A 26,297-nucleotide genomic window follows, 5' to 3' on the forward strand; every position below is an offset into this window, starting at 1 on the left:
AATTTCTTATTTGGCAGTTACAGCCTTGCACTTTATGTGCTTCAACATTTTTAAGTAGACTGCAAGCTGTTAGTTTAATATGGACCACAGTAACCTTCATTACCTACAACTGGGTGACATCACCTGACAACTATTTGACAAAGCACTTCTACCACAGGCCTTGCACTGCATCTCAACTCATCGCAGTCACCTCTGTACTACTGAAAGAACTTAATCAAATCCACAGTAACATGATTCTTTCAGAATTTAATGTCGAGTATAAGTGAATAATTAAGTAGCATCCTTACTACAACTTTCCTGAACACTGAGCAGGATTATTCCACTGCACGGATATCAGCAGAAAGCATTACCTGTCTCCTAGTCAGTCAATTTGTTGTTCTTGTGAAGGAAACTTTTTTGTTTTTCCTTCAAGAAATATTCACTTATCAGTGAGCACTTGGATGTTCAAATTGGCTACAATTATCCTGTGATATGACCATCAGTGGACACCAAACACACATTGAACGTTATTCTTATTAGTCTCTGCATATGGCAATTAACTAGTCTTAAAATGCCACTGAAATGAGCATTGGTTTTCAAGTTACATGCTGACTTTTAAAGTTTCCTCACAGATTGCCAGAACAGATTTTTCAACATCGGGATTCTGGCAATACTGTGCAGCTTTGCAGTGCTTAACTCACGTGGTAGGTGTAGTGCCAGCCTCAGTGCCTTGTTTGTGTTGTCTGCAATGTCTCCATCAAAATATTGGCGACCTTTCTCCACACTACAGTGGCAGAAACCAATAAAGGCCTGTTTAGGGCAAAGTACAATGTAATGCCGCAGTCATCATGGGCTTACGCATGGGGTAGAACAAGTCCATTCTTTCTAGTGTTCTGCTACTCATCCACCTGACATGCACCTTCCATGTTAGGCATCAGTCCAGTGTGATACTGAGTTATTGGCCAGTGAGTAACAATGTCTGACTCTTGGCTACATTAAACTTAAGCTGCAATTTGGTGACCCAAGCTCCCACTTCATTGCAGGCATCATCTCACCAGTGGCAAGTTCATGCTTCAAGTAAAAAATGTGGTAGCATCTGCACCGAGTGCCAGTTGGACCCTTGGTGCCTTTGGGACATCTGCTGTGGAAACAGAGTAGAGGAGAGAACTGTGGACAAACCCCTGTGGTATTCCCACTTTGATTGTGTGTGCTGTAGACTCCCCATCATCCACATGCATGTGGAAGGTGCACCCAATCAAGTATGATCAGAACAGACACACATGTGACACTGCTACTCCATGCATCAGAAGTTTGTACACGAGGCTGCCATGTCACATGCTGCTGAAGGCTCTGGAGAAGTCAAGCAGTACTGCCTCAAGGTACTTATGCCACTCCAGTGCTCCCATTCGTGCCCCACACGACACAGGAGTTGACGCTGTGTTGAGTGGCCTCTTCAGAAGCCGAACTGCTTATCACTATCACTGAGCAGGCCTTCATCCCCGACATGGCGCTGTAGTTGCTTGGTGTAGAGTCTCTCAAACACTTTGGAGACTGCAGGATGCAGACTGATGGGCTGGTAGGTCTGCACCGGCCTACGGTCTTTGCTAGCCTTATGAATGGTTACCACCTCATGTTTCTATGCAGATGGGTAGTTGTAGGTCTTAATGATGGAGTTGAAAGATCTTTGTCAACTACTTTACCACTTGTGGCAGCAGCTGCCTCAGTATGTTGTCACGTTTCTACCCCCCTGCTGTCCTAAGTTGGAGGTGTGGTAGTTGATACTGCATTTGTTCTTCTGTGATGTCTTCTATGACATCTGCTTCATTTCTGTTTTTCCATGAACACCAGTAGCCTGTCCTCTACCAGGCAGATGTGTTCTTCGTCAACGACAGGGCTACACGTGTGGTCATGATAACATCGTAAGCAATCACTTTGATGATTGCCGTGTCCAAGACATCACGGAGGCTGTGATGTGGGTAGTGCATTGGGTCATATGGACCCAGCACTATCGTGTCATTCCAGATGCTTGGCACTGAATTCGGTACCAATAAACAGGTTTCTATACACAGACAGCAATGTGTTTAAGTCTCTGGCTTGCAGGAGATGTTTCAGCTGATGGTACATTGTAATAGAGATCTCTTGGCCCACTAAGACGCAGATGGTGACAGCTGTTGCTTCCAGTGGAGACAACTCAGGAAGCTGTACTGGGTGCTGGCACAACGATGTTTGCACTTCTGTTGCTATTTCACTGCCTACCATTTCTCTGTCTATGCAACAACAGAAGTTTGGTGTCTGCACTTCGATTCCAGGTTTGACTAAGGTTTCGGTGGTGAAGCTGCCATCCACGGTCTTGTCATGCAGCAATTCCCAAAACTTGCTGTTTTGTGTTCCTATGCTGTTGTGTTCCACATGCGAACAGTGAGTGGTGTGTTAGCCACGTCTAGGTGTTGCAGATGCTAGTGTGGTATTGACCCGGGTGGCTGCCTGCACTGCAGCAATGATCAGCTGCAGAATCTGCATGACGAGCTGTTGGAACTCTTAGCATCGTCCTGAGCTCTGCAGCTTTGGTTGTCACAGCTGGTTTCTGCTGGTGAGGTGCCATCTGCTAGTCTATCAGCAGTTTGTGGAGTGGCAGCATTGTGTGGTCATCACTACACCCTAATTTCCAAGCCTTTGGCCCGTCCTGGCCAGGCTGGCTGCTCCATCTGTGGTCCACTCCCAATTGTGTCTGCCATGGCAAACATATGCTCCATTTGATGTCCATGCCCTGGACGTTTGTGGGGGCAACTGGGCATTCCTGGCCTGGCCTAGCTGGTGTTTGTCTCATTGCTGTTGCTGTGGTGTAGCTCCTTCCCTGCTGTCACCGACTTGGGTGGGGCCAGTCATCTCTATTTTGCGGCTACATGCTTGAGGGCAATGCAGCCCTGGTAGTTCGCCATGTACTTCTCCTGGCAGTTGTAGCATTGTGGTAGGTCTGTCTGCAGGATCCAGTATATGGGTACACAGTATGCAGGTGAACAGTATATGGGTGATCAGCTCAGCTGGGTTTACTCCCAGCTGACAGGCTCAACCATATACTACACACAGTGTGGAGGCATCTGGCAATACTTGACTATGTGGTCAAGGCCCTGGCAATTTAAGCACTGCACTGGTTCTCCTCTTCTGCAAATATTTTCTGTGTAACTCCAACACTACCCACTGGCTTCACCTAGTTAAGTCTTCCTGTTTCCCATGCTGTCAGCCAGTTTAAAAACAAAAATTGATATGTCACTAGTTGTCCCTGGATGACTTCATGTGCACTGGAGTACGAATGTTTTAGGCCATTTCTACCAGTACCCCTCAGATATACAGGGTCCATGCTAAAACAGAGCTTCTGGAAGACTATCTTCAGTGTCTTCAATAGCTCTGAGTAGTAGTTGATGTAGTGCCAGCCCTCCTTTTCCACAAGGTCCATGATATCTTTGTAGTCTTCGATCGAGTATGTCGCAACTTCATATAGATTGCATCCTGTCATGAAAGTTGTGAAGTTATGCTTCCCAAGCAACTTTATCTTCTGCTCTAAAATTCTGAAGGCACCTGTCCATTGGATGATGACTGGTGGTGGCATCATCATGTAATGTTGATTCTCCGTGGTCCCCTCACCTTCTACAGTAAGGTTGGTGAATTTGTTGACGGTACTGACGTATGCTGCGGCAAGTGTCAAAACCCTGGCAGTGTGCATGCATTTCGGCTTCACAAAGTCATCTTTGTCACGCATCTGTGGGGGCCTGTTTCCTTTCCTTGAGGCCTTTTGTTGTTTGTGGAGTTTGGGAACTCTGCTGGCAGTGCCTGTGGCAGTGTGCTTTGTGCTGGTACTGGTCGCGTTTACATCAGCTGGGCACTTTCAAGACCTTGCTCCACCTCCATCATCTCAGTTGCTGATTTTGCCCCTGGTGTGAGGCCTAGCAGTAGAACAAGGCCTTCCTCTGCCTCTCCTCTGTTGGCAATGCTCATCACTGGCAGTGTGCTCCATGACGGTGTGCTGTCCTTGGCAGTCATAGGCTGGCAGGCAGTCATTGTTTTGGGAAATGCTGAAACTTTGTCCGCTGCACTGCTTTTAGTGGTAAGGTGGGATGCCTCAAGAATTACAACTATAAACATTTTCACTGACTATAATGATGCACCTCGAAATCTGTAAGGAGGAACAATTCTTTTTTCTCGTTAAATCTGCAATATGTATTCCAGATTAAATGCCTCAACTTCAGGTAATTCTCGTCCTGGACTAACAAAATGGTATTACTGTTTTTCATTTGACACAATTCTTGTCAGAGTGGAAGTCTGAAATAAGGTCATTGCATCCCACAGCATGTTTAGTAATCAAAGAACAGGGTGTTCTCATACTGTAATTTCACTGTGATGGATGCTGTCATACATGCTCCAAATTACCCCCAAAATCAGAACTACCTCACAGCCAGATTTCAGTCCTTAAAATGAGTAATAAAAATTATTAAATAACAATTTTTCTTTAATTATGCTCTATTTATCTGTTTGCCATGATGAACTCATTCCACACTCTTTGGTCAGTATGAGGTAGTCGATATACAGGGCTATTACAAATGATTGAAGCGATTTCATAAATTCACTGTAGCTCCATTCATTGACATATGGTCACGACACACTACAGATACGTAGAAAAACTCATAAAGTTTTGTTCGGCTGAAGCCGCACTTCAGGTTTCTGCCGCCAGAGCGCTCGAGAGCGCAGTGAGACAAAGTGGCGACAGGAGCCGAGAAAGCGTATGTCGTGCTTGAAATGCACTCACATCAGTCAGTCATAACAGTGCAACGACACTTCAGGACGAAGTTCAGCAAAGATCCACCAACTGCTAACTCCATTCGGCGATGGTATGCGCAGTTTAAAGCTTCTGGATGCCTCTGTAAGGGGAAATCAACGGGTCGGCCTGCAGTGAGCGAAGAAACGGTTGAACGCGTGCGGGCAAGTTTCACGCGTAGCCCGCGGAAGTCGACGAATAAAGCAAGCAGGGAGCTAAACGTAGCACAGCCGACGGTTTGGAAAATCTTACGGAAAAGGCTAAAGCAGAAGCCTTACCGTTTACAATTGCTACAAGCCCTGACACCCGATGACAAAGTCAAACGCTTTGAATTTTCGGCGCGGTTGCAACAGCTCATGGAAGAGGATGCGTTCAGTGCGAAACTTGTTTTCAGTGATGAAGCAACATTTTTTCTTAATGGTGAAGTGAACAGACACAATGTGCGAATCTGGACAGTAGAGAATCCTCACGCATTCGTGCAGCAAATTCACAATTCACCAAAAGTTAACGTGTTTTGTGCAATCTCACGGTTTAAAGTTTACGGCCCCTTTTTCTTCTGCGAAAAAAAAAAAAACGTTACAGGACACGTGTATCTGGACATGCTGGAAAATTGGCTCATGCCACAACTGGAGACCGATAGCGCCGACTTCATCTTTCAACAGGATGGTGCTCCACCACACTTCCATCATGATGTTCGGCATTTCTTAAACAGGAGATTGGAAAACCGATGGATCGGTCGTGGTGGAGATCATGATCAGCAATTCATGTCATGGCCTCCACGCTCTCCCGACTTAACCCCATGCGATTTCTTTCTGTGGGGTTATGTGAAAGATTCAGTGTTTAAACCTCCTCTACCAAGAAACGTGCCAGAACTGCGAGCTCGCATCAACGATGCTTTCAAACTCATTGATGGGGACATGCTGCGCCGAGTGTGGGAGGAACTTTATTATCGGCTTGATGTCTGCCGAATCACTAAAGGGGCACATATCGAACATTTGTGAATGCCTAAAAAAACTTTTTGAGGTTTTGTATGTGTGTGCAAAGCATTGTGAAAATATCTCAGATAATAAAGTTATTGTAGAGCTGTGAAATCGCTTCAATCATTTGTAATAACCCTGTATTGGGGAAAATTAACAAAAAAAAGTTTGAAATTACCGATATTAAAGCACATCAATGCATGCACTTTTAAAGCTTTGGGGTACAGCAACCAGTGTAGAGAACCATGTACAATACTTTTCTATAGAGGAACAAATTATCAGATTTCTGACTTCTCACAACATAAATGCAAGAAGCTATCAAATTTAAACCGATATGCTAGAAACCTGACACTCGGCACCACTTACCTGCACAATGAACGTCTTCCCACCCCAGCCTGGTGTTGTGCCAATCATGCTCATGTAGTTTGCCTCCATTATGAAGTTTTCCAGACCGTGAAAAACTCCTCTCCCAGTTGCAGAAATTCTTCCGTGAATTCCTCCTTGATTTATTGGCTTTCCAGTAACACAAGCATGAGCATTGATATCCAAGTGACCTGCAATAAGAAAGTCATTTTACTATTCTTTTTAAATGTAGTTCACTGCAAATTTTCACCGCCTTTATTGCTTGGGAAGTTTTTCTGCTAATGTCTATCTATTGCAATACAGTTTAACAACCATTACCCAGCAGTTTCCAAGAATACATATAAGTGTCCATAAAAAATTTGTTTGTGGCATTACAATTTGGAATGAGGTCATATTGAGACTGTTTGCTGCAGCCATCTGTCATTACAGTTAGAAGTATATTCCTGTTATATTTGAAGGCATAACGTTTTTTTCATTTAAGTTAGCAAAACAGTTTTTTCTTATAATTTGTTTTGGAATGATTGTAGTGAGGTAATTTAGAAACTACAGCAGTACTTAAAACATATTGGTGACATGAGAATAACGTATATAAATCTACAACACAGCATCTGTGATTGAAATACAACAGATTTAAGATATCACAAGTGATACAGGTAATTACGATTTTAAAAACAGAAATGAAAGTTAGAGTTTAGTGCCCTATCAACATTGGCATCCTGTGAGACAGAGTGTATGAAGATGTTAGCTGTAAAGTTAATTCAAGAACGAGTCCAGCAGTTGCTTGAAGTGATTATAATTAATAGTATGAAACTATTCCCATAGTGTGAAACTGAAGTTACCAATAGTTTTGGCATACGTATCGGCAATCCAAGACATCTCTCGTTCTCCTGTACCCATGTCTGGAGCAGGCACATCAACACCAGGCCCTGAAATACAGGTAATTTAATTACATATACCTGTAAGAGTTTAACAACAACGTCAGATAACAGATTTACAAACACCTATAAATCAAACTTAAGGTTGCAAGTGCCCTGTAAAATCATGTGTTTGTCTGCATGGTCTTTTAATATACTTGTCAAAAATAACAGCAGCACAAAATATTCAAGACAAAAATACAAAAATTACACAAAATTACAGATATGAGAAATTTTTCCAGAGTTAGTTAATTACAAACATACCAATGAACCCTTTCTTTGCCAGCTCGAGAGTGAATCGTCTTGTAATTTTTTCTAGTTCATGTTCACTGTACTTCTGAGGATTCAGTTTCAGCCCTGCCTTCCCACCACCAAATGGAACATCCACACAGGCACATTTGAATGTCATCAGAGCTGACAAGGCCTTTACTTCATCTCGTGTAACATCCTCCGAGTACCTAATACCTGAAACAAACAAACAAAAATTATGAAATCATTGTTATGTTAAAAGAGCTATTGCTGTAATCATTATGGAGCGTATTAACACTATCAACCTGTGAGCTACAAACACTTGCGGAGTGAATAGTGTCTGAAATATTGCTCAGGAGTTCAAAGAAACTGCCACAGACCTCGCTATGGAAAGAAACAATGTGTCAACTGAAAGTCTTGCAAATCTGAAAATTGTTTCCAAGTAGCTAAACAAAATATCCTAGATGCAACACTTGATAACTGTGTCAAGTTCAACTGTATCTTAAAACAGATCTTAAAAATTTATCAACTAAACACTCACATTTTCCCATGTACAAACTGCTTTAGGTATCTTTTTGCTGTAACTTTAGTGCCATTTATGAATAAAGTAACTGTTTAGAGCAGGAAGGAACCTAAAGTGCATGCTTGGCTGCATCCAGCTGGAACAGATATGTAAAAACAAACCATGTCTGTCTGAAGATCATGAAGCAAACAGTTGGAATGTATTGTGGTTACAAAATAAAGTTACTGCCACAAGATAAATAGCTTTATATTGTTTTGCATTTATATTGTAAATCTTTCACTTGCTTCATCTTATGATCAGCCATGAATGGCTAGAAACTAGGACTGGAATTAGTCAAATATTTCACTGACTAGTGCAGTTGTGTTTCCTACTAAGAACCATGTCTCGTGTTTTCTACTGCCCAGGAGACCATCACAAAAAGCAATGAGTTAAATGTAATTATTGTCTGAATACAAGTGTCATTTATGCCCATCTAACTGTGTATTTCTTTCAGTTACCTATTTGTACTACAATTTAGTAGTTCTTTCTAAGTATGGTCCAAGTTTCATCAAGATTTGTTACTTGGCAAGTGACATCATGCTGAAGTTTCGCACACCAGCGTATTTCAAGAACTCAACCGTAAGACCCATTGAATGCAGAATAGGCATGGTACAAACATGCAGCGGAGTCATGGGAGGGACGTGGCTCTATTTTTAGTCACATACGTGTTAATGTTGTGACACGTCCCTTCATCATCTGCACCATGCTCATTTTCAACCACAGGTGCCGCTCCAAAGCAACACATGGCAGAAGTGTCCAAGTAGCATGCTGCTGTTTTCATTGTCTCATCAAATAGAGTGCCACATCATTTGATGGATTCTGGGACTACCATCTGAGGTTGCTTTTAAGTTCCGGACCTAACTGAAAGCATGGAACAAATTTATCTGATAAAATAATTTCTCATCGGAAAAACCCTAGTTCAGTGCATGTCTACCGTAAGTGAAGCAGCTAAACCATAACGGGGAACACTGTGCAAACATAATGTTCTAAATATGAGTGTTTGGTGAATGCAATAGCCATTCTGAAATTAAATAGGAGAGGATTTTAGGAAGTATGTGGAAAGACATTCTTCAATATATGAAGTTACCCAGAAAGTAATGCATCACAGTTTTTTTTTCCTTCAGCAATTTTTTATTGAACATAATGGGAATTACATGCATGAAAGAATGGTGTTTTACCTACACACCCTATTTTTCCACGTAATCTCCAACCTGTTCTATGGCATTCTTCCAGTGCGAAACAAGGTGTATACCCTCTCGGTACCAATCCTTGTCCTGACTGTGGGGCCAGTGCTTCACTGTGTGAATAACCTCATCATCCTCAAAATGCCTTCCACAAATGGCATCCTTTAATGGCAAATGACATCCTCAGCTCGCTGCAACATGTCAGGTGTGACAGCCGTGGATGGTCTCCCCGACCTCTGTAAATCGTGGAGCTCCACCGAACCACCTTTCGGTGACCTCACCCTCCATGCCCAGCGACTAACTGTACTTCTGTCGACAGCAGATGCTTCATAGACTTTGCACAAGCCTTTGTGAATATTCCCTATAGTTTCTTTCTCTGCAGTGAGAAATTCAATGATGGCACATTGCTTGTAATGTACATCACCTACAGACGCCATTTTCAAACTGTCCTGCAGCTAGTCTGTCAGAAGTGGCGCAAACTTGGTGCACTCACTCGGAGACTTCAAATAATACATATGTAACGTTTCGCATTTGTAGCACTGTTTTCGGCTGAGAAAAAATACTGTGCATTACTTTCTGGGCAACCCTCGTATATCTGAGAAGGCATTGAGGTTTTAATTAAATATTTATCAGATTTCTTATTATGGCATTGCAGCACTGAAGACTTGAGGATGTCCCATCACAGATCAGAGTAATATTCTGTTTATGTAAATACCTTAAACGGTTAGAGGTTTTCTAGGATTGCAATGCAACCTTGTTTTAATAGTTGATGTTAATATATCAAATGCACATTGTGCTAATTTTTGTCCTCTTTTAAAACTTGCTGCTGCATGTTCTTAGCTCATTAATAAACGGATTCCACATACTGATTTCATTACATCTGCTTGAAGAGGGACACATCGTCTGTCACAAAACAGAAAGGAAACGTACACTTGGTAATAGTCATCATTATAGTTAACTGAGGTGTTTGTTGCGAAGTTTGTCCCTAATCAGTGCTATGAAATGTTCGTCTATGAATGGGGAGTCCATATTCATCTATCCTCATGATCACAAACATACTATTTTAAGCCGCAAATGCTAACAACACAACTAAAGAAATTGATGTATTTCGCTAAGTCATATCAAACGTACATCACTTTCGTGTCGTTATCGTGCAAACCACCAATACAGTTGAACATCTTCCACTAAGTGTATAAACGGTTTGATATTTCGTCTCATTGGCAGCAGTTCGTTGGCGTTCTCCAAACGATGTCCTTTACTTTGTGTAACACCATACAGAACATCTTTCAGACACAATGTATGTATTCTGAAAACGGTAGGAATACAGGTTTAATATGCTAAATTTCTCCTCCCTTTCCAAGAAGCGTCCAGTATCTTCTACGCTGCTGAACATCTACAAGTTCCAAAATATGGAATGCATCGCACTGTGGGTCTGGTATGGACGGCATGATTGCCATTGTACTGCAGCACAACCGTCTCACGTGTCCTGGCATGCCATTCCAATGTGCTCCTGTCCGCTCCCCTTCACTTCTGTGTGCACTGCGCCTTTCGGCCCATTTTGTACTTGTCCGGCAGTTGCCTGAACGGCATACCGGTTGTGCACGGCACGATATGGTCTATCCCTTTATTTTCTTCCTTCTCAGTGTGTCAGTATAGCCCCAGCGAAATGTAATGTGAACAAATGCTAGCATGGGTTTCAGTTTACCGTCGCTTAGAAAGTAGGAAAAGAATGCTGCGGATTCATCTGATTTGGGAAAGAAAGAATGCGGGCCTTTCACGGTCTGTTTCAAGAGCTCAGTTGCGATCCTGAGATGTTCTTCCAGGACGGTTGAATAAGAATATCGCCGTTCGATGGAACACATGGGCGACTGAAGAATTCGTTACAGCTGAAGAAAACGTTCTTCAGAGAATCTATTCAACCTATCCAAATGCAGCCTGTCTCCACCAGGTAAGTGAAGTGAGAATACTGTTTCAGCATATGGCAAGGTCTCCATACTTTGTACTCAGCATATCATAATTCACTGGTAACCTACAATTGCAGAACAGATAGAGATTTCTATATCATTCAAAAGTTTCAAAACGAATTTGTTCTATTGTTTATATTTAATATTGAAACAAAAGTACAATTTTACAAACCTCTTTGAACTGGGGAACCCCAATGTTTCTGTCTTACGTTTGAAACGGAAGATATAGTATCGTTGATTTGACTTAAGCAAGTGCAGGCAGGTCACAGGTGTGTGGCGGATTTAAACAAATGTGAGGAACATGATAGATTACTTATTGATTTCAACTTGTTTTGTGATTTGGTAGTTCTCTAAAATAAATTTTTTTGGAGATTTGTTGCTACTTCACTCAGCTGACCACACTTTTATAAATAGCACAATAAAATATCATGGTCGTGCGGTTCTAGGCGCTTCAGTCTGGAACTGCGTGACCGCTACGGTCGCAGGTTCGAATCCTGCCTCGGGCATGGATGTGTGTGATGATCTTAGGTTAGTAAGCTTTAAGCAGTTCTAAGCTCTAGGGGACTGATGACCACAGATGTTAAGTCCCATAGCGCTCAGAGCCATCTGAACCATTTTGAATAAAATAACATTTAGTATATTAACAACTTACTAAAGGTACTGATGATATTCCTTGTTCATGTTTCGAAATGATCCATTCAGGTCCTTGAATATATCGATCCACATATTCTCTTGCATGAATACTTTCCTTGTAACTGTCTAGTTTTGTCCCACAAAACTGGCGTTCGTGCACCACGGAAATTAATCGCTCAATGTCTATTTCCCGAGCCGTGAGAATAAGGTACGAAAACAAAAAGAAAGGCAAATAACCTTAGAACCAGTTAACTAATGTACACTCTTATTATTGCCTCGAAGAGTGCCGCGCCGTATTTGAGAGATGTGAAGGCGCCAATGTCTAGAAAAGCCCAATTAACGGCGAAACAGTCGTCCAGTACAGTTGGGTGCCCGCTAGCTCCACGGCTGCCTTGTGGAAGCCTACACATTGCTCTCCCTACTACGGCCGTATACACGGTACCGTATAGACGGTTGCCGGACAAGTGTCAAACGGGCTTGCCGGGCTGGTTACCGAGGCAGTGCGTGACACCTCCGTCACCTGTTATCTCACGCGACAAGAGTTCCGCCTACCACGCGCGCTCGTGCGATAACTGCTGCTGGCTGGGCCAACACGTGTGCTTCCGAAGCGAACAAGGCGCCAGGTCCCGCCGGAATTCCGCTTAGATCTACACCGAAGGCGCTGCGGAATTGGCTCTTTCCCTAGCTCATATTTAATGACAATCTCTTGCGCATAGCAAAGGCCCCTGTGACTAGAAAAGCGCGAATGTCATCCCAGTTTTTGCAAAAAAAAGGGCAGAGGATCGGATGCACACAATTACAGACCAATATCAGTTGCTGGACCACAAACTATATAAGGTGGTCAAACAACAAGAAGGGAAACAAGCTTTTCTCGAAGGAGATCAGCGCGGATCTATTCAAACACATCTTGGAAACAACATATGTGGGTGAATAGATAGTTTCCGTCTTCCTAAGTTTCCGAAAGGCTTTCAACACTGTACATCTTCGACTACATACGACCATACGAAGTATCTTGGCACATATTGCGTGTCTACATTTAAACTGACGGTGTTCCGAGAGCTGCAGTGCGGGCTGTATACTTTGCAGGACGCTGAAACTTCGTAGATATGCTCATTAATTGCTGCCCTCACGGAGCATGCTGAAAACAATAACAGTTCCACTTTCTGCCAGGTGAAAATATGACGATCGAGGCAGTCAGAAGGTGACGGGCGTGCAGGAAAAGGAAGAGCGATCAAACACATGATGGACGGTGGTTCTAACACATTTACTCCATATCGTCGCAAGCTAAAACACGTGTTCAACATGGTCTCCCGACTCAACAGGCTACATCCGTAACACAGCATGATCGACAGTCGTTCGCAGCACATCCGGTGTAATCAGAGCGGTATGTCGTCGTATGTCATCCTCCATATTTGGAAGAGACCGGATACATCCCTGGCAGACACGGTCTCTCAGATATCCCCACAACCAGAAATCACACGGATTTAGGTCGGGGGGATTTGGAACGCCAAACATCTTGATATTGCTTGGAGATGATGCAGTCGTTACCGAAGATTTCTAGAAGCAAACCTTACACCTGGCAAGCGACGTGTGGTGTCGCGAAAAAATAATGTTGTAGGCGAAGTTACGTTCTCGAAAACCTGGAATTACGTGTTGCAGGTGTCACTGTTCACCTAACAGACCCACGAGGTATGATCTCGTGGAAGACAAACAGAACGAGAATGTAGGAGCTTGCGAAACCACACCACATAGTCACATAAGCTGAGTGCAGTAAATGTTCCTGTACAACATGTGACAGTTCTGAGCAATTACAACATCGTGCACAGTAAAATGTGCCTCGTTCATTAACCCTTTCGTGAGCCGTGGGAAACATGCTTCCCACTACAATGGACTCGCTCCTAGTCCCATGTGATTCAGTTCTCACCTCTGTACGGTGCTACCACCTAGTGAACAGTATAGGGTACTACTTCCAATCGGAAGTTCCCGCCGTTTTTGCTGTACCTTCGCGCAGAGGCATTGTATAGCTGAGTGTTGCTCCGGAGAGGAGCCTTTCAGTGCTGTTTGCGTGACATTTTGTGATTTTTTTTGCTCAAAGCTATACTATAAGGTAAATACTTTTGATTTACCCAAATTTATGAAGGAGCACGTAAAATTGGAACAAGGAGAATTCCAGTTTGAAACAAAAGGAGCCATTTCTGCAGTAAAATGGATGGATAACCATCCAGTCACTTTCCTGTCCTCAATTCATGACCCATGAGAAACAGCCACAGTGAAAAGGAAGAACAAGAATGGTACTAGTACAGGGATTTCTTGTCCTGAAGTTGTGGCAGAATACAACAAAATAATGGGTGGTGTCGATAAGTTTGATCAATTACGAGAAAGGTATGCTATTGGCACACGTTCTGTAAAATGGAGGCACAGAATATTTTATTTCCTGGTGGATGTTGCTGCAGTGAACAGTTTTATCCTGTGGAAAATTAGTAAAAGAGAAAGTGGACAGCATGATCAGCTCACATACAGGATCCATCTATCCAGACAATTGATCGCTGGCTTCTCATCCCAAAAAGGCGTGGACAAAAACCTGTCTTTCTGGCAAAAAGGCGTAAAGTACCTGAAGATTTTCGTCATGTGGCTGTAGGGGAGCATCAACCCATTTTATGGGAAACCTACTGGACGTGCCGTCATTGTAGTACCAAAGCTGCGGAAAAGAGCACTCTCTGTGTATGTATATATTGTCAGATACCACTTTGCACAGACCCATGTTTCAGAAAATTTCATGGCAAGTAATTGTGAACAATCATTGTAACAAGAGAAGTAAATTTATCAAATAAATATGACATATTGAAAAAGTTGTTTTTGTCATTTAACTCCAAGGAAGGGCAGTTGGAAGAATACTTCGCACCTTGTTGTGTGACCTCACTTTCACAGTTGGAGCAAATTTGATATTCTGTATGATAAATATACATATCTGTTAACTACTATCTGATCTCCATTCATTAAAAAAACTGCTCAATAATTTTGCCCACGAAAGGGTTAAAAGAATGTTCACCCGTTTCCACGTGTGCCAAAAAAGGGCAAAGTCACGAATTTTGCCTATCTTCGGGCTTCATTTGGTGCACATTCTGAATCTTGCAGTGATACCAGTCTAAAATGCGCTGTAAAATCTTGAGAGGGGCGTGAGAATTCCTGTGGCATAGCTGGAGCACTGGCTGCAGGGTTTGAGTCATGTGCTCCACGGTCGGCTACTGCAACAGCAACATAGGGTTGCTCCCTTTCCCTTCTGCACCATCTAATTGACTTGTAGCTTCAAATTTCGTGATCACATTCTTTAGCCCATTTATTGACATGGGGCCTCTTCGCAACTGTTTCGTCAGGGGTATTTTCCGCAACGGAGTGCTGCTACTGCTGCCGTTCTGATAAAACAACTTCGCCGGCAGTGCACGACCTTTCTTCTCAATAGCAGTTGTGTTTCATACGGAAAATTTTGACCATCTTAACCCGTTAAACCAAAAGTCTCTTCACAAAATAAATCAACACGCGTCGCCAAGCGACACAGCATACTGACTTCAAAACAGGAAACATTACACATTCTGACTGCCTGCAGAAGAAAGAACCCTATAGTATCAAATTAGGATACGTGTCTACAACTTGATCGCATCACACCGTGTATGTATATATGGAGAATACTAAGAAGCAATATCAAATGAAACTATCACGCAAAATCAGTATTAGAGATGGCGAATGGAAGACTGGAAACCGTTGGAAAGGGTTCTAGTTAAGTACAGTGCATCTGTAAAGAAAACAGTGTACAAGATGCTAGTGCAACCAATTCTAGAGTATTGTTCCAGTGTTTCGAGTCCTTATCGAATAGGACTGACATATCCCACGGATTCATAGACGCTCTGCTAGAATCGCAACGATTTGGTATAGACCATGCTGAAGTGTAAAGGAGAAGCTCATGAAACGAATTTCAATCCTTAAGGGGGGATGTCATGAAACTCACTGAAAATGTCAATTTCCTATTTATTATTTTATTTATTAGTAGAACTTCAAATGGTTCAAATGGCTCTGAGCACTATGTCGATTAACATCTCAGGTCATCAGTCCCTTACAACTTAGAACTACTTAAACCTAACTAACCTAAGGAGATCACACACATCCATGACCGAGGCAGGATTCGAAAGCTGCGACGTAGCAGCCGCGCGGTTCCGGTCTGAAGCGCCTAGAACCGCTCGGCCACCGCGACCGGCTATTAGTAGAACTCATGTACAGTAAGTTCTCAAGGTTTCAATGATGAAATCCCATCAGAAGTACCTGAAAAATAAATGCATGACGTGACCTTCGTGCCACGCACACATTTTTGAAGCAACACTTCAATACTAGCTCGGTGAACAAAGATTCTGTGCTCGAACAGTCCACGGGTATACTGCCGGTTCACAGTGTCCAACGGGCACAATATTTCGGCGATCAGACATGTCGCCATCGTCAGCGCACCTGACGATGGAGACATGTCTGATCGCCGAAATATTGTGCCCGTTGGACACTGTGAACCGGCAGTATACCCGTGGACTGTTCGAGCAACAAATACGCCGGGAGAAACTAAAGAATCACAAAGATTCTGTGCATTACTTTCCAGCAAACTTGCACGGGATACATCTAGAAGGCTATGATATACACTCTCTGGTTTTGTAGATCATTTGTGATACTGTTCCCCCTATCTTAGAAACTATAACATACCAGTTGCACTGAAATGATGCCCTAAACCCACATCTTGATCTGCTACAGTTGTCAGAATTGCAGCTTATGATTCAGTTCTTGTATTTAATGATGAGAACGTAGGACGGGCGAAGATCGAGAGAGAATGATCTTTAAGATAGGAAATTTCACTTGAGACACCTCGAAAAGAGAGATTTTGCCTCTCTGGAGCTAAAAAGTCAGATGAAGACCTGACAAAAGAAGGCACTAAACAAGAGGAGGCGTTCTATAGAGGTGACATCAAAACCGATAGGTTGAACTTTACATTGCAGTTCCTGAAAATCATGGTTTTTAAAGGTGATGTACTTTATTCTCAGTATCTATGAGGGCTAAAATTAGGAAATTTTTTACACTTATTTTTATAAGCCCAATAAACGTTGTTTCCAGTGTAAACTTTGAACTCCTGGGTATAAGCTGAGATATGGGGCAAAGTGCTTGAATTTTCCATGAATTTTATATTATATTTACAGAATTATAATTAGAATATTGTTAAAATTCTCCTACTCGACATATTCAAAAAAACCTCATGAGAGAAGCTTACTATATGCGAAGAGATCAAAAAGAAAATTTTACAAAAATCTCAAATAGTTCGAGGAAAGGGAACATTTTATTTTCAAAAAACTTGTAAATTCCGTAAAATAAAGTTATATATGTATATAAGGAACTTAACATTGAATGTTGTAAACCATGGTACAAAATTTCATTTGTCTCTCTTCAGAAATTGTGGGTTTGGTACATCTTTTAAATAGCGTTTTTCAAGAACACCTGCTTTAACAGAGAAATGAGATAGTTCCTGCACAAGCATGCTGGATAAATATAGAGAACTTCTATTCGAAGAAGAAAAAGGATATGCTACCGTTACGCTACCGCCATCCTTTACGATGTTGCCTTGACGATAATTAGAATAGAGAGATTAGGGTGCGCATACAAGCATACAGACAATGCGAGAGTGGAATAGTAAACACAACCGATAACGCTGGTATGATGTAACCTCCGGCATCGCTATACAGCGGCTTGCTGAGTGCAGCGAACTACGGCGTCCGGCGCGCGCGCCACGCTCCGCGCACTTGCGACAATGTTGGCTTCGCTTGCCTTCCTGTCCTTATCAGCAGCGGCGAGCAGCAGCGGCGGCGGCGGCGGCAGGAACCGTTACTAGAGTTGCTAACTGCTACGCGCTAAAGGCGTTGCCACGTCACGTAAATGAATGTTTTAAGCTGCAGCCATACAAGATATATAAGTTTCGGCGAGATACTCTTCCGCCAATGGGGAACGACCGAGCGCCAAAGAAAACCACAAGATCGTCATCCGGACGTATCAGCTGAGATCTATCGCGATGGAAAATCGCTCTTCTAGCATCCTATTGCTTCCATGCCGTTCGGGAAACCAGATTTTGTTTCCCATGCTTTTTGACTACCTTCGTCTCCTACGTAACGTCAACGTGTGACTCAGTTTCCCATAACAGCATAAAACATCGCAGTCATCGTTTAATACGAATGGTATGTTATGTCCGCTCTGGAACCTCCTCTAGGTAGCTGTTTAAATAGTTTGAGTAAATTTACTTTGAGGCAATTGTCAGTTAATCCTAACGAAGTTTGTAGTCAATTACCAATCATCGTTTGAAGCTTCAATGTGTTCGTGCTATTACTGTGCGCAGTTTCACCAATCAATCTCTTTGATGTGCATGAACTAATTAATTATTTCATCGATCAATATGAAGCAGTGCAATTTCTCAGGACTAAACAGCATTCTGGAATCCTAGAGAATGAAATAGGGCAACTTTAAGACGGTCTTTGTTGAGGCGGTTGGTATCTTTCAGCAAGATAATTCCCTGTATCGTGGCTGAAAGTGACCAGCGCTGTTCGAATTACGTCCTCTGAACTATTCCCTGGCCTCCCCATTCCATACATTCCGACCCAGTTTAAAACCTGCGCGCTAACCGCGATAGCTGACAGATGTACAGACACAATAGCTAGAAATATCCCTTCAGTTATTTCACTCCCAGAAACTGCGGTTACTCTATGTACTGAGAAGTGGTAACAATGAGAGTCCACCATGTATGTAGGCCCATCGCCAACTATAGGCGAGCTACATGGGCACCCACAGTGCCGAATTTTGGGAGGCGCCACAATGCCGGAAAGAAGGGGGGGGGGGGGCAGGAGGGAGAAATCCAGATAAAATCTATATCTACATGGATACTCTGCAATTCACACTTAAGTGCCTGGCAGAGGGTTCACCAAACCACCTCCATAATTCTCTATCATTCCCATCTCTTACAGCGCGCGGAAAGAAGGAACACCGATTTCCCTTATTTTATCGTGGTGGTGGTTTCTCCCTATGTAGGTTGGTTTCAACAAAATATTTTCGCATTCCGAGGAGAAGGTTGGTGATTGGAATTTCGCGAGAAGATTCCGTCGTAACGAAAATTATGTCCAGCCCAAATCCTGTGTCGTTTCAGTAACACTCTCCCCCTACCGAGCGAGGTGGTGCAGTGGTTAGCACATTGGACACTCATTCGGGAGGACAACGGTTCAATCCCGCATTCGGCCAACCTGATTTAGGTTTTCCGTGATTTCCCTAAATCGCTCCAGGCAAATGCCAGGACGGTTCCTTAAAGGAAAGGGCACGGCCGACTTACTTCCCTAATCCGATGAGGCCGATGACCTCGCTGTTTGGTCTCTTACCCCAAACAATCCAATCCAACATTCTCTCCCATATTTCGCGATAATACAAAACGTGCTGCCCTTCTTTGAATTTTTTCAATCTACTCCGTCAGTCCTATCTGGTAAGGATCCCACACCACGCAGCAGTACTCTAAAAGTGGACGGACAAGCGTAGTGCAAGCAGTCTCCTTAGTAGATCTGTTACATTTTCGAAGTGTCCTGTCAATAAAACGCAGTCTCTTGGTTAGCCTTCCCCACAATATTTTGTTTGTATTCCTTCCAATTTAAGTTAATCGTAATTCGTAGGTATTTAGTTGAATTTACGGCCTTTAGATTTGACTGATTTATCGTGTAGCCGAAGTTTAAGGAATTCCTTTTAGCACTAATGCGGATGACCTCACACTTTTCCTTATTTAGGGTCAAGTGCAAATTTTCGCACCATTCAGATATCTTTTCCAAATAGTTTTTCGATTTGTTTTTATCTTCTGATGACTTTATTAGTCGATAAACGACGGTGTTATCTGAAACAACCTAAGGCGGCTGCTCAGATTGTCTCCTAAATCGTTTATATAGATAAGGAAGAGCAAAGGGCCTATAACACTACCTTGGTGAACGCCAGAAATCGCTTCTGTTTTACTCGATGGCGTTCCGCCAATTACTACGAACTGTGACCCCTCTGACAGGAAATCACGAATCCAGTCCCATAACTGAGACGATATTCCATAAGCACGCAATTTCACTACAAGCCGCTTCTGTGGTACAGTGTCAAAAGCCTTCCGGAAATCCAGAAATACAGAATCGATCTGAAATCCCTTGTCAACAGCACTCAACACTTCATGCAAATATAGAGCTTCCTCACTTGAGAAGCGATTACGCGTGGAGCAGCCATGGAGTCCATACAGAGAAACTTAACTCGATCACAGAAGTATATACGTCACAATAAACGTGAATCCATCAGACAATTGCGAATTTGTGGTTATGAGCCACCACTGACTTCAGTACGAAATGGTGTTCTTGTTAGTACAGATTTATTTTTAATGTAAATTTCTCCATTAAGAATCCATTTAACTGGGCCCAAATTCACCCAATGCCCAAGGTTGAGAGGCACGGTAGATGGATGATGAGGCACCATCATCATATTTACTCGTTATCAACAAATATATCTAGCAGGGATTGTACTTTTAACACCTGACCTCTATCCTCCGGATGTGTGTTTATGTGGTAATCTCAAGAGTGATGTGAATATTATTCCCCTTGATATAGTTGAAATAGAGTAGCGAATTTTACAGTCTTGTCAAATTGTATGAGATGATCCAGGGTGTTAAAGAATTCGTACGTCACCAAAGAGGAGTGCAGTGGTGGATCCAAAGGCGAGAGCGACATGTGGAATACCACCTTGAACGGTTACAAGTGTACATTACAATGTAACAACGTACTGAAGAAGGATTACATTTCTTGTCAAAGCAGCCCATGGTGAAATTGGAGCCCAATTTGTTACGGACTTAACTGAAATGTCTGCATATGATATTCATTTGTAGTAACTAGGAGAATATTTCACAGTTAAGTCAGTGGCGGTTCGTAACCATAAATTTACAATTCTTGCCTGCGCACCCATATGTACTGGACTGGTTTTGCACCTACGAATGAATTTATTTATTTACTTAGTTATTTACCTGCGAACCCAGCAATGCTTCGCAATTGCTTAGTATGTTTGCAAGTTGGGTGTAAATCGGTTGGAAACATTAGTACATAGGGGGTGAGGGAGACGTTTCCAGCTGCTAAATCTGTCAGGATAGTAGCTTTAACGACAATATGTCGCATGGATTTAATCTACGAAGAGGCAGGATTACAAAGCTAGCCGTGAACACAGCTTTCGTCTTTTCTCTGATAAATGACTCCGACAAGGAAAACAAAACCGCACGTTTTCACATCATAGCTTAGCATGTTCTTTCTCGTAGCAGGTTTAAGAGAAAGTGTTAACATATCTTCATTTCCAGTCACTCATTTGGTCGAGAAGGGTTTCACACAATCTATTCTTTCCTCTTCCGTGAGCCAAATGAAACAAAACAACGTCAGCATTCACTAGCGGCAACAATGCTCCTGCACGATGGTTCAAAAATGGTTCAAATGGCTCTGAGCACTATGGGACTTAACATCTATGGTCATCAGTCCCCTAGAACTTAGAACTACTTAAACCTAACTAACCTAAGGACATCACACAACACCCAGTCATCACGAGGCAGAGAAAATCCCTGACCCTACCGGGAATCGAACCCGGGAACCCGGGCGTGGGAAGCGAGAACGCTACCGCACGACCACGAGCTGCGGACCTGCACGATGGTGAATTTGTCCTCGAATTTGTAAAAAAGGAGACAAATGACTGATTTACGAGCCCTGGTGAAACTACGAATCGTTGACGTTTGTTTGTTACGTGTGTGCGTGTGTGATGTGATGTGTGATGCAGTCGAAAAAGAATCTTAAAAGTTGGGTTCAAAATCTCGTTTTCGATCATATTCGCCCCAAATCATGTCATTTGGAAGGAACTGTTGTACTTTTGCATGTTCTACAAGAAACGCTTCAATCGAAGTTCTTGGCCAGAAAGCAATGATGCCAGTGGCTCTTGGTGGTGGTGGTGGTTGTTTAACCTTTCCCTTCACACAACATAGTGCTAGCGGTTAGTGTCGAAACCTCAAAGTATTAAACAAAGCTGACAAATAGTTTTCATTATTCCCAAGTCGACCAATAAATCCGTGACAATCGACTGTTGGAACGTATCTGAACGCCAAATGGTCAATTCGAATGTTCATGTTTGTTCGCCTGTGTTGTCGACGTCCCAAATTATTTTGTGCGTAAGCTCCAATTGAGTGAACTAACTCTACTACCTGCGCTGAGTCGTAATGGATCACGCTTGAGAAATTATTCGATTTGCCTCCCAACGCTGTCTACGCTCTTTGTCAGTCTCACTGACTCGACGATCATGTAGTTAGCTTACATTGCACGTACGGCAAGTGATATTTCGACTCCTCACTGGTAGCATTTTTTCAAACAAATAATCTACGAACTGAAATCAACAGAACGTTCGCAACATACCAAATTACCGAGAACTGATTCATTCAATCTTTGCAACACAACAACAAACTGAAATATCGCTTTTAATTATATTCTTTTCTGAAAATATCAATAATCAATGCAGAATTTGTCGTTATGGAAACATGAGACAGCAGAAGCGTCAAACTCTTTTATGAAAGCAAGTCACAGCCTAACTGTCATACCAACCGTCACATTTCTTTCATTCAGATTTTCATACATACCATCCAAGTTTCCGAATTTCCGAGTTTTCCGGTGGACTTCCCAAAAATTTTCTTCCATACAATTTTCTTGTACTGAGAACACACACACACACACACACACACACACACACACACACACACACACACACACACACACAAGCCAAATCGGTCGAATCGTTCCGAAGTGATGGTCTTTCATGCATGCGGCAATCTATTTTTATTTTTACAGATTTATCGAAAGGCAACACACATAGAAAGATTACAAAACTACCACACGTACAGGACATGTTGACACAACATGAGCAACCGCCTGTCATTCCGCATCACTGTCATAAGATGATTATGAAGCTTGCCTCACATGTGCTGAGTGTGTGCTGATTTTCCACGGCCCGTTCAGAGTAGTCGAAATTGCCCGAGGCTGGTCAAATCCGGCGGGTTTCTCCCGAACGCAGGGCAATTGCAGGCATTGTGGAGGACAGTTTTTTTGCCAGAGCGTTTCCCGTCATCGATGGCATTGAATTCACTATCTTTTATAGTCCTGGCTGTGGTAAGAATGGGATGTCTTTGTCTTAATCTTTTTCGCTCCGCTCAATACTGTAAGGTCGGAGTTGTCAGCAATCTTCTGGTGTTCACACAGTAACGCTCTTTTCCGTCTGGTGTCAGGAGGTGGAATGCGGCTCAGGATATGTAATCAGTGTGCGCGAACAGGTCTCATGGACCCACTAACAAAACGCACGACTTTGTCACATTTTACGAGTGGAGCATTAAGGCAGAGCGACGTACAGTACTCTTGCTGTTGAGAATACCAATCCGAGTGCCCATAATCAGAATGAGAGCTGGCGATCACCTATTAGTGCCACACATTTCAAGGAGAATGTTTCTGCGTATGAGCTTAGCAGATGTTCGTGTCAAGTGCTCCTTAAGAGAAAAGTGTCCAATCTAACGCGATCCCGAGGTATTTTTGATGCGTGTTTTGAAGTTTGTTCCCTTCGAAATAGACATCAAGGGATCTGTGTGTCAAACTATTCGAGTGATGAAAACTTTCAACTTGTGTTTTATTAGAGTTTACAAACAAATATTGGCTTAACATGTCTAGATCAGAAGTTAGGATGTCTTCAGTTTTTTCAAAGGTTTAGTGTTGGGTAGGTATTGTCAACCGTCCGCACAACGAAACTTCCTGAACTGTGTTAGACGAATGTCAAATATATATAAATTGCACAGAAGATGAGCTCTGGCGAATCCCTGTGGTAAGCTATCACTCACTACTTTTGGACAGTTAGTGTCTTTCCCTGTAGTAATAGTAAATGTTCTTCCAGCCAATATCTTGTCAATTAGGTTTGTTCTCCGTCTGCATTTAACAAGTTGTTATCTATACCTATCAATTATATATGAGTGTTCCATATCTCCTCCTAAACATTTGGACCGATCCCAGCCAAACTGTGTACACGTATCTCCTTACAGTCAGACAACTGCTATGGGAGTAACGACCTACCTATCGTGGTTCAGAAAATACAAAGTCAAAAAATGAAACGCGTGAAAAACTGCCGCACCATGCACAAAATTTCAATACATTTATTCTTTACTACTAAGAAACCCTTAACAGTCTAGTCAATTTAAGGTAGCAGCTGGCAGCGCTTTTGATAGCTTTTAGCTGCGAAGCGCAAACAGCTGTAGGTGGAAACGGTGGCAGTCTACAGAGCTACGAAATAGAGAGGTTAACAAAATCGCGTTGAGACGCGAAGCGGCTGCGCCCGGCGTACAGGAACTGCCCGGCATCGTCTCACACCGAGTTGACTGCAGGAGCACACAATGTTTCGTTTCTAACAGAAAATTGGCGAAATGAATGCCGCGGCAATGCCGATTTGTCAGCTAGTAATTTATGAAGCAGTCCATACCTGCAAACTACCTCATATACTGGAATGAGATTTTCACTCTGCAGAGGAGTGTGCGCTCATATGGAACTTCCTGGCAGATTAAAACTGTGTGCCGGACCGAGACTCGAACTCGGAACCTTTGCCTTTCACGGGCAAGTGCTCTACCAACTGAGCTACCCAAGCACAACTCACGCCCCGTCCCCACAGCTTTACTTCTGCCAATACCTCATATACTTCACTTAGATCAACGTAATTTATGTTTTCTGCTTCATTTGGTATCCTACTTCATAAAACTATCAGCTCCGTCCTGGTCGGAATTCAGTTTGCTGAATAGGAAGGTTCTGAAAGATAATCCGATCGAACAAAATTCTTTTGAGCAACTTTAGTGCTCAGTAGTGTGATTAGGTGCTACTTTTTTGGCTCATCTGATTCCTTGCCGGGCTTGCGTACTGGTAAGATTTTTTTTAATTGCTTCATTTTTATGGGATTGAACCAGATATCAGTGTCAGAGAAGAAATCCGCTAGACATCTTTTTGCGTAGTTCCCACTGCGAAGAAGGAACTCAGGATGAATTCCATTATTTTAGAATGCCTTTCCAGGTTTGAGTTTTACGTGCAGCATCTACTAATAACTGTCGAGTACTTAATCGCATGCCAATTTTGCGCTGTTAATTATGATGTGCCCTGTGTAAGTGGATCAGAACTGGAGGACTTCGGTGAGGCTGACGAGCTGTCTGAGTAGAACCGCGGCCTCTGCAGAAGTAGTCTCAACTGGCCGAGTGTCTGGGCGCCGGGACAAAGGCGTCCATGACGTGCCCGCCCTCCCCCTACCTCTCTCGGCTAGCCGGGCACTGGACAGACATCGCGCCGCTGGCAGCCCGCCACAGCACACCCACCCTCACCCACACACCCACGGGCAGAGCTAAGCAAACTCTGCCCCGGGCGACGACCGCTGGCAGCAGCCAGCACCGTACCTACTCCGCTACGTACAACGTGGGTCTGAAGGCGGCCGACCGCCTTCCCAGCGCTTCGTTTACAAAGCTGCCACGCGGGCGGCGCCGAACACTGCAGCCGTAGAATACGAGCACAACTACACACAGAGTACTAAGCGCACACATGCCGGCTATTAGTGTACACTCGAGACCACCGGCGAGCAGGCAGCCACTCCCAGATCACTTCTGTATGCGGGCGTCATTCAACCCGCTCCTACTGTAGCGCCACGAGGTGGCTCGGATGGAGTGTGGAACGTGCTCATACGCAAAAGGAGTAGCCAAGTCAAGTCCTGGCGGCAAACATACGCCATCTCATTGTTAGCGTGCTAAGTAGGTCAATGTTAGTAGTTGAGACAGTAGCGGTGGCGTCAGATGACGTGTCTGCAGACTGCTGCGACGTCTCTTGGCGCGGGGTTAGTTGTTTATGTCCAGCTTACTGGCAAAAGCGAACTGAAGATCTGGCCGGGATGGCAACAGCCGCATTACAGAGGGGAAGTAGTGACAGCATACAGTCTTACAAGTAAAGTGTCTTCACACTATTCACGTCCGTATGCCAGTGTCTTCCACATCACAGCACAGCAATGAAATACTGACGGAGACTTCCTTCTGCTAGTATCTCTCCCCCGTTTTGGCAACATTCTTTTACTGTCATCTATAGCAGTCGAAGTTTCGCCGGAATAAACTAGTGGCAACTTTAGTTCGGAAGATTCATTTTTTTTTCTTTTTCACACACGTGACGATTCGTTTACTCTGGCACCTTTTAAAACCACATCCCACAGACAGGAGAATTTTTCTCACTTTCCTCATTATCACTGTATTCCATTTGAGTGACAAAAGCTGCGATCTTTTTCAAAGCTGGTATTTCCTTACATATTTCTTTATACAACAGAAATTTCTTAATATCGCCAATGGGATATTTCTTGTATGACATTTTTAACTTCCTCTCTGGGGTAGATACTTTAATCTCACTCACTGTCAGCTCAACTTCGTGTTCATCATTCCTGCTGTAATATGTACTTCATTGACTTGCTCAATTTAACATTTTGCTTGCAAGTTCTCGCCTTTTCCGTCTCATCGGTTCCTTTCGCCCCA

General features: G+C 43.1%; 1 protein-coding gene across 1 annotated transcript in view; it reads right to left on the reverse strand.

Moving 5' to 3' along the window:
• Positions 1 to 26,297, reverse strand: part of LOC126091974 (glutamate dehydrogenase, mitochondrial) — a 165,217-nt gene that overhangs the window by 35,460 nt on the left and 103,460 nt on the right. The window contains exons 2-4 of the mRNA XM_049907333.1: positions 7,308 to 7,508; positions 6,969 to 7,055; positions 6,133 to 6,320 (exon numbers count right to left, since the gene is read on the reverse strand). Of these exons, the coding sequence (XP_049763290.1) occupies positions 6,133 to 6,320; positions 6,969 to 7,055; positions 7,308 to 7,508 (476 nt within the window). The remainder of the gene's footprint in view (positions 1 to 6,132; positions 6,321 to 6,968; positions 7,056 to 7,307; positions 7,509 to 26,297) is intronic.

Source organism: Schistocerca cancellata, chromosome 7 (assembly GCF_023864275.1).
Source record: "Schistocerca cancellata isolate TAMUIC-IGC-003103 chromosome 7, iqSchCanc2.1, whole genome shotgun sequence".
NCBI lineage: Eukaryota > Metazoa > Arthropoda > Insecta > Orthoptera > Acrididae > Schistocerca > Schistocerca cancellata.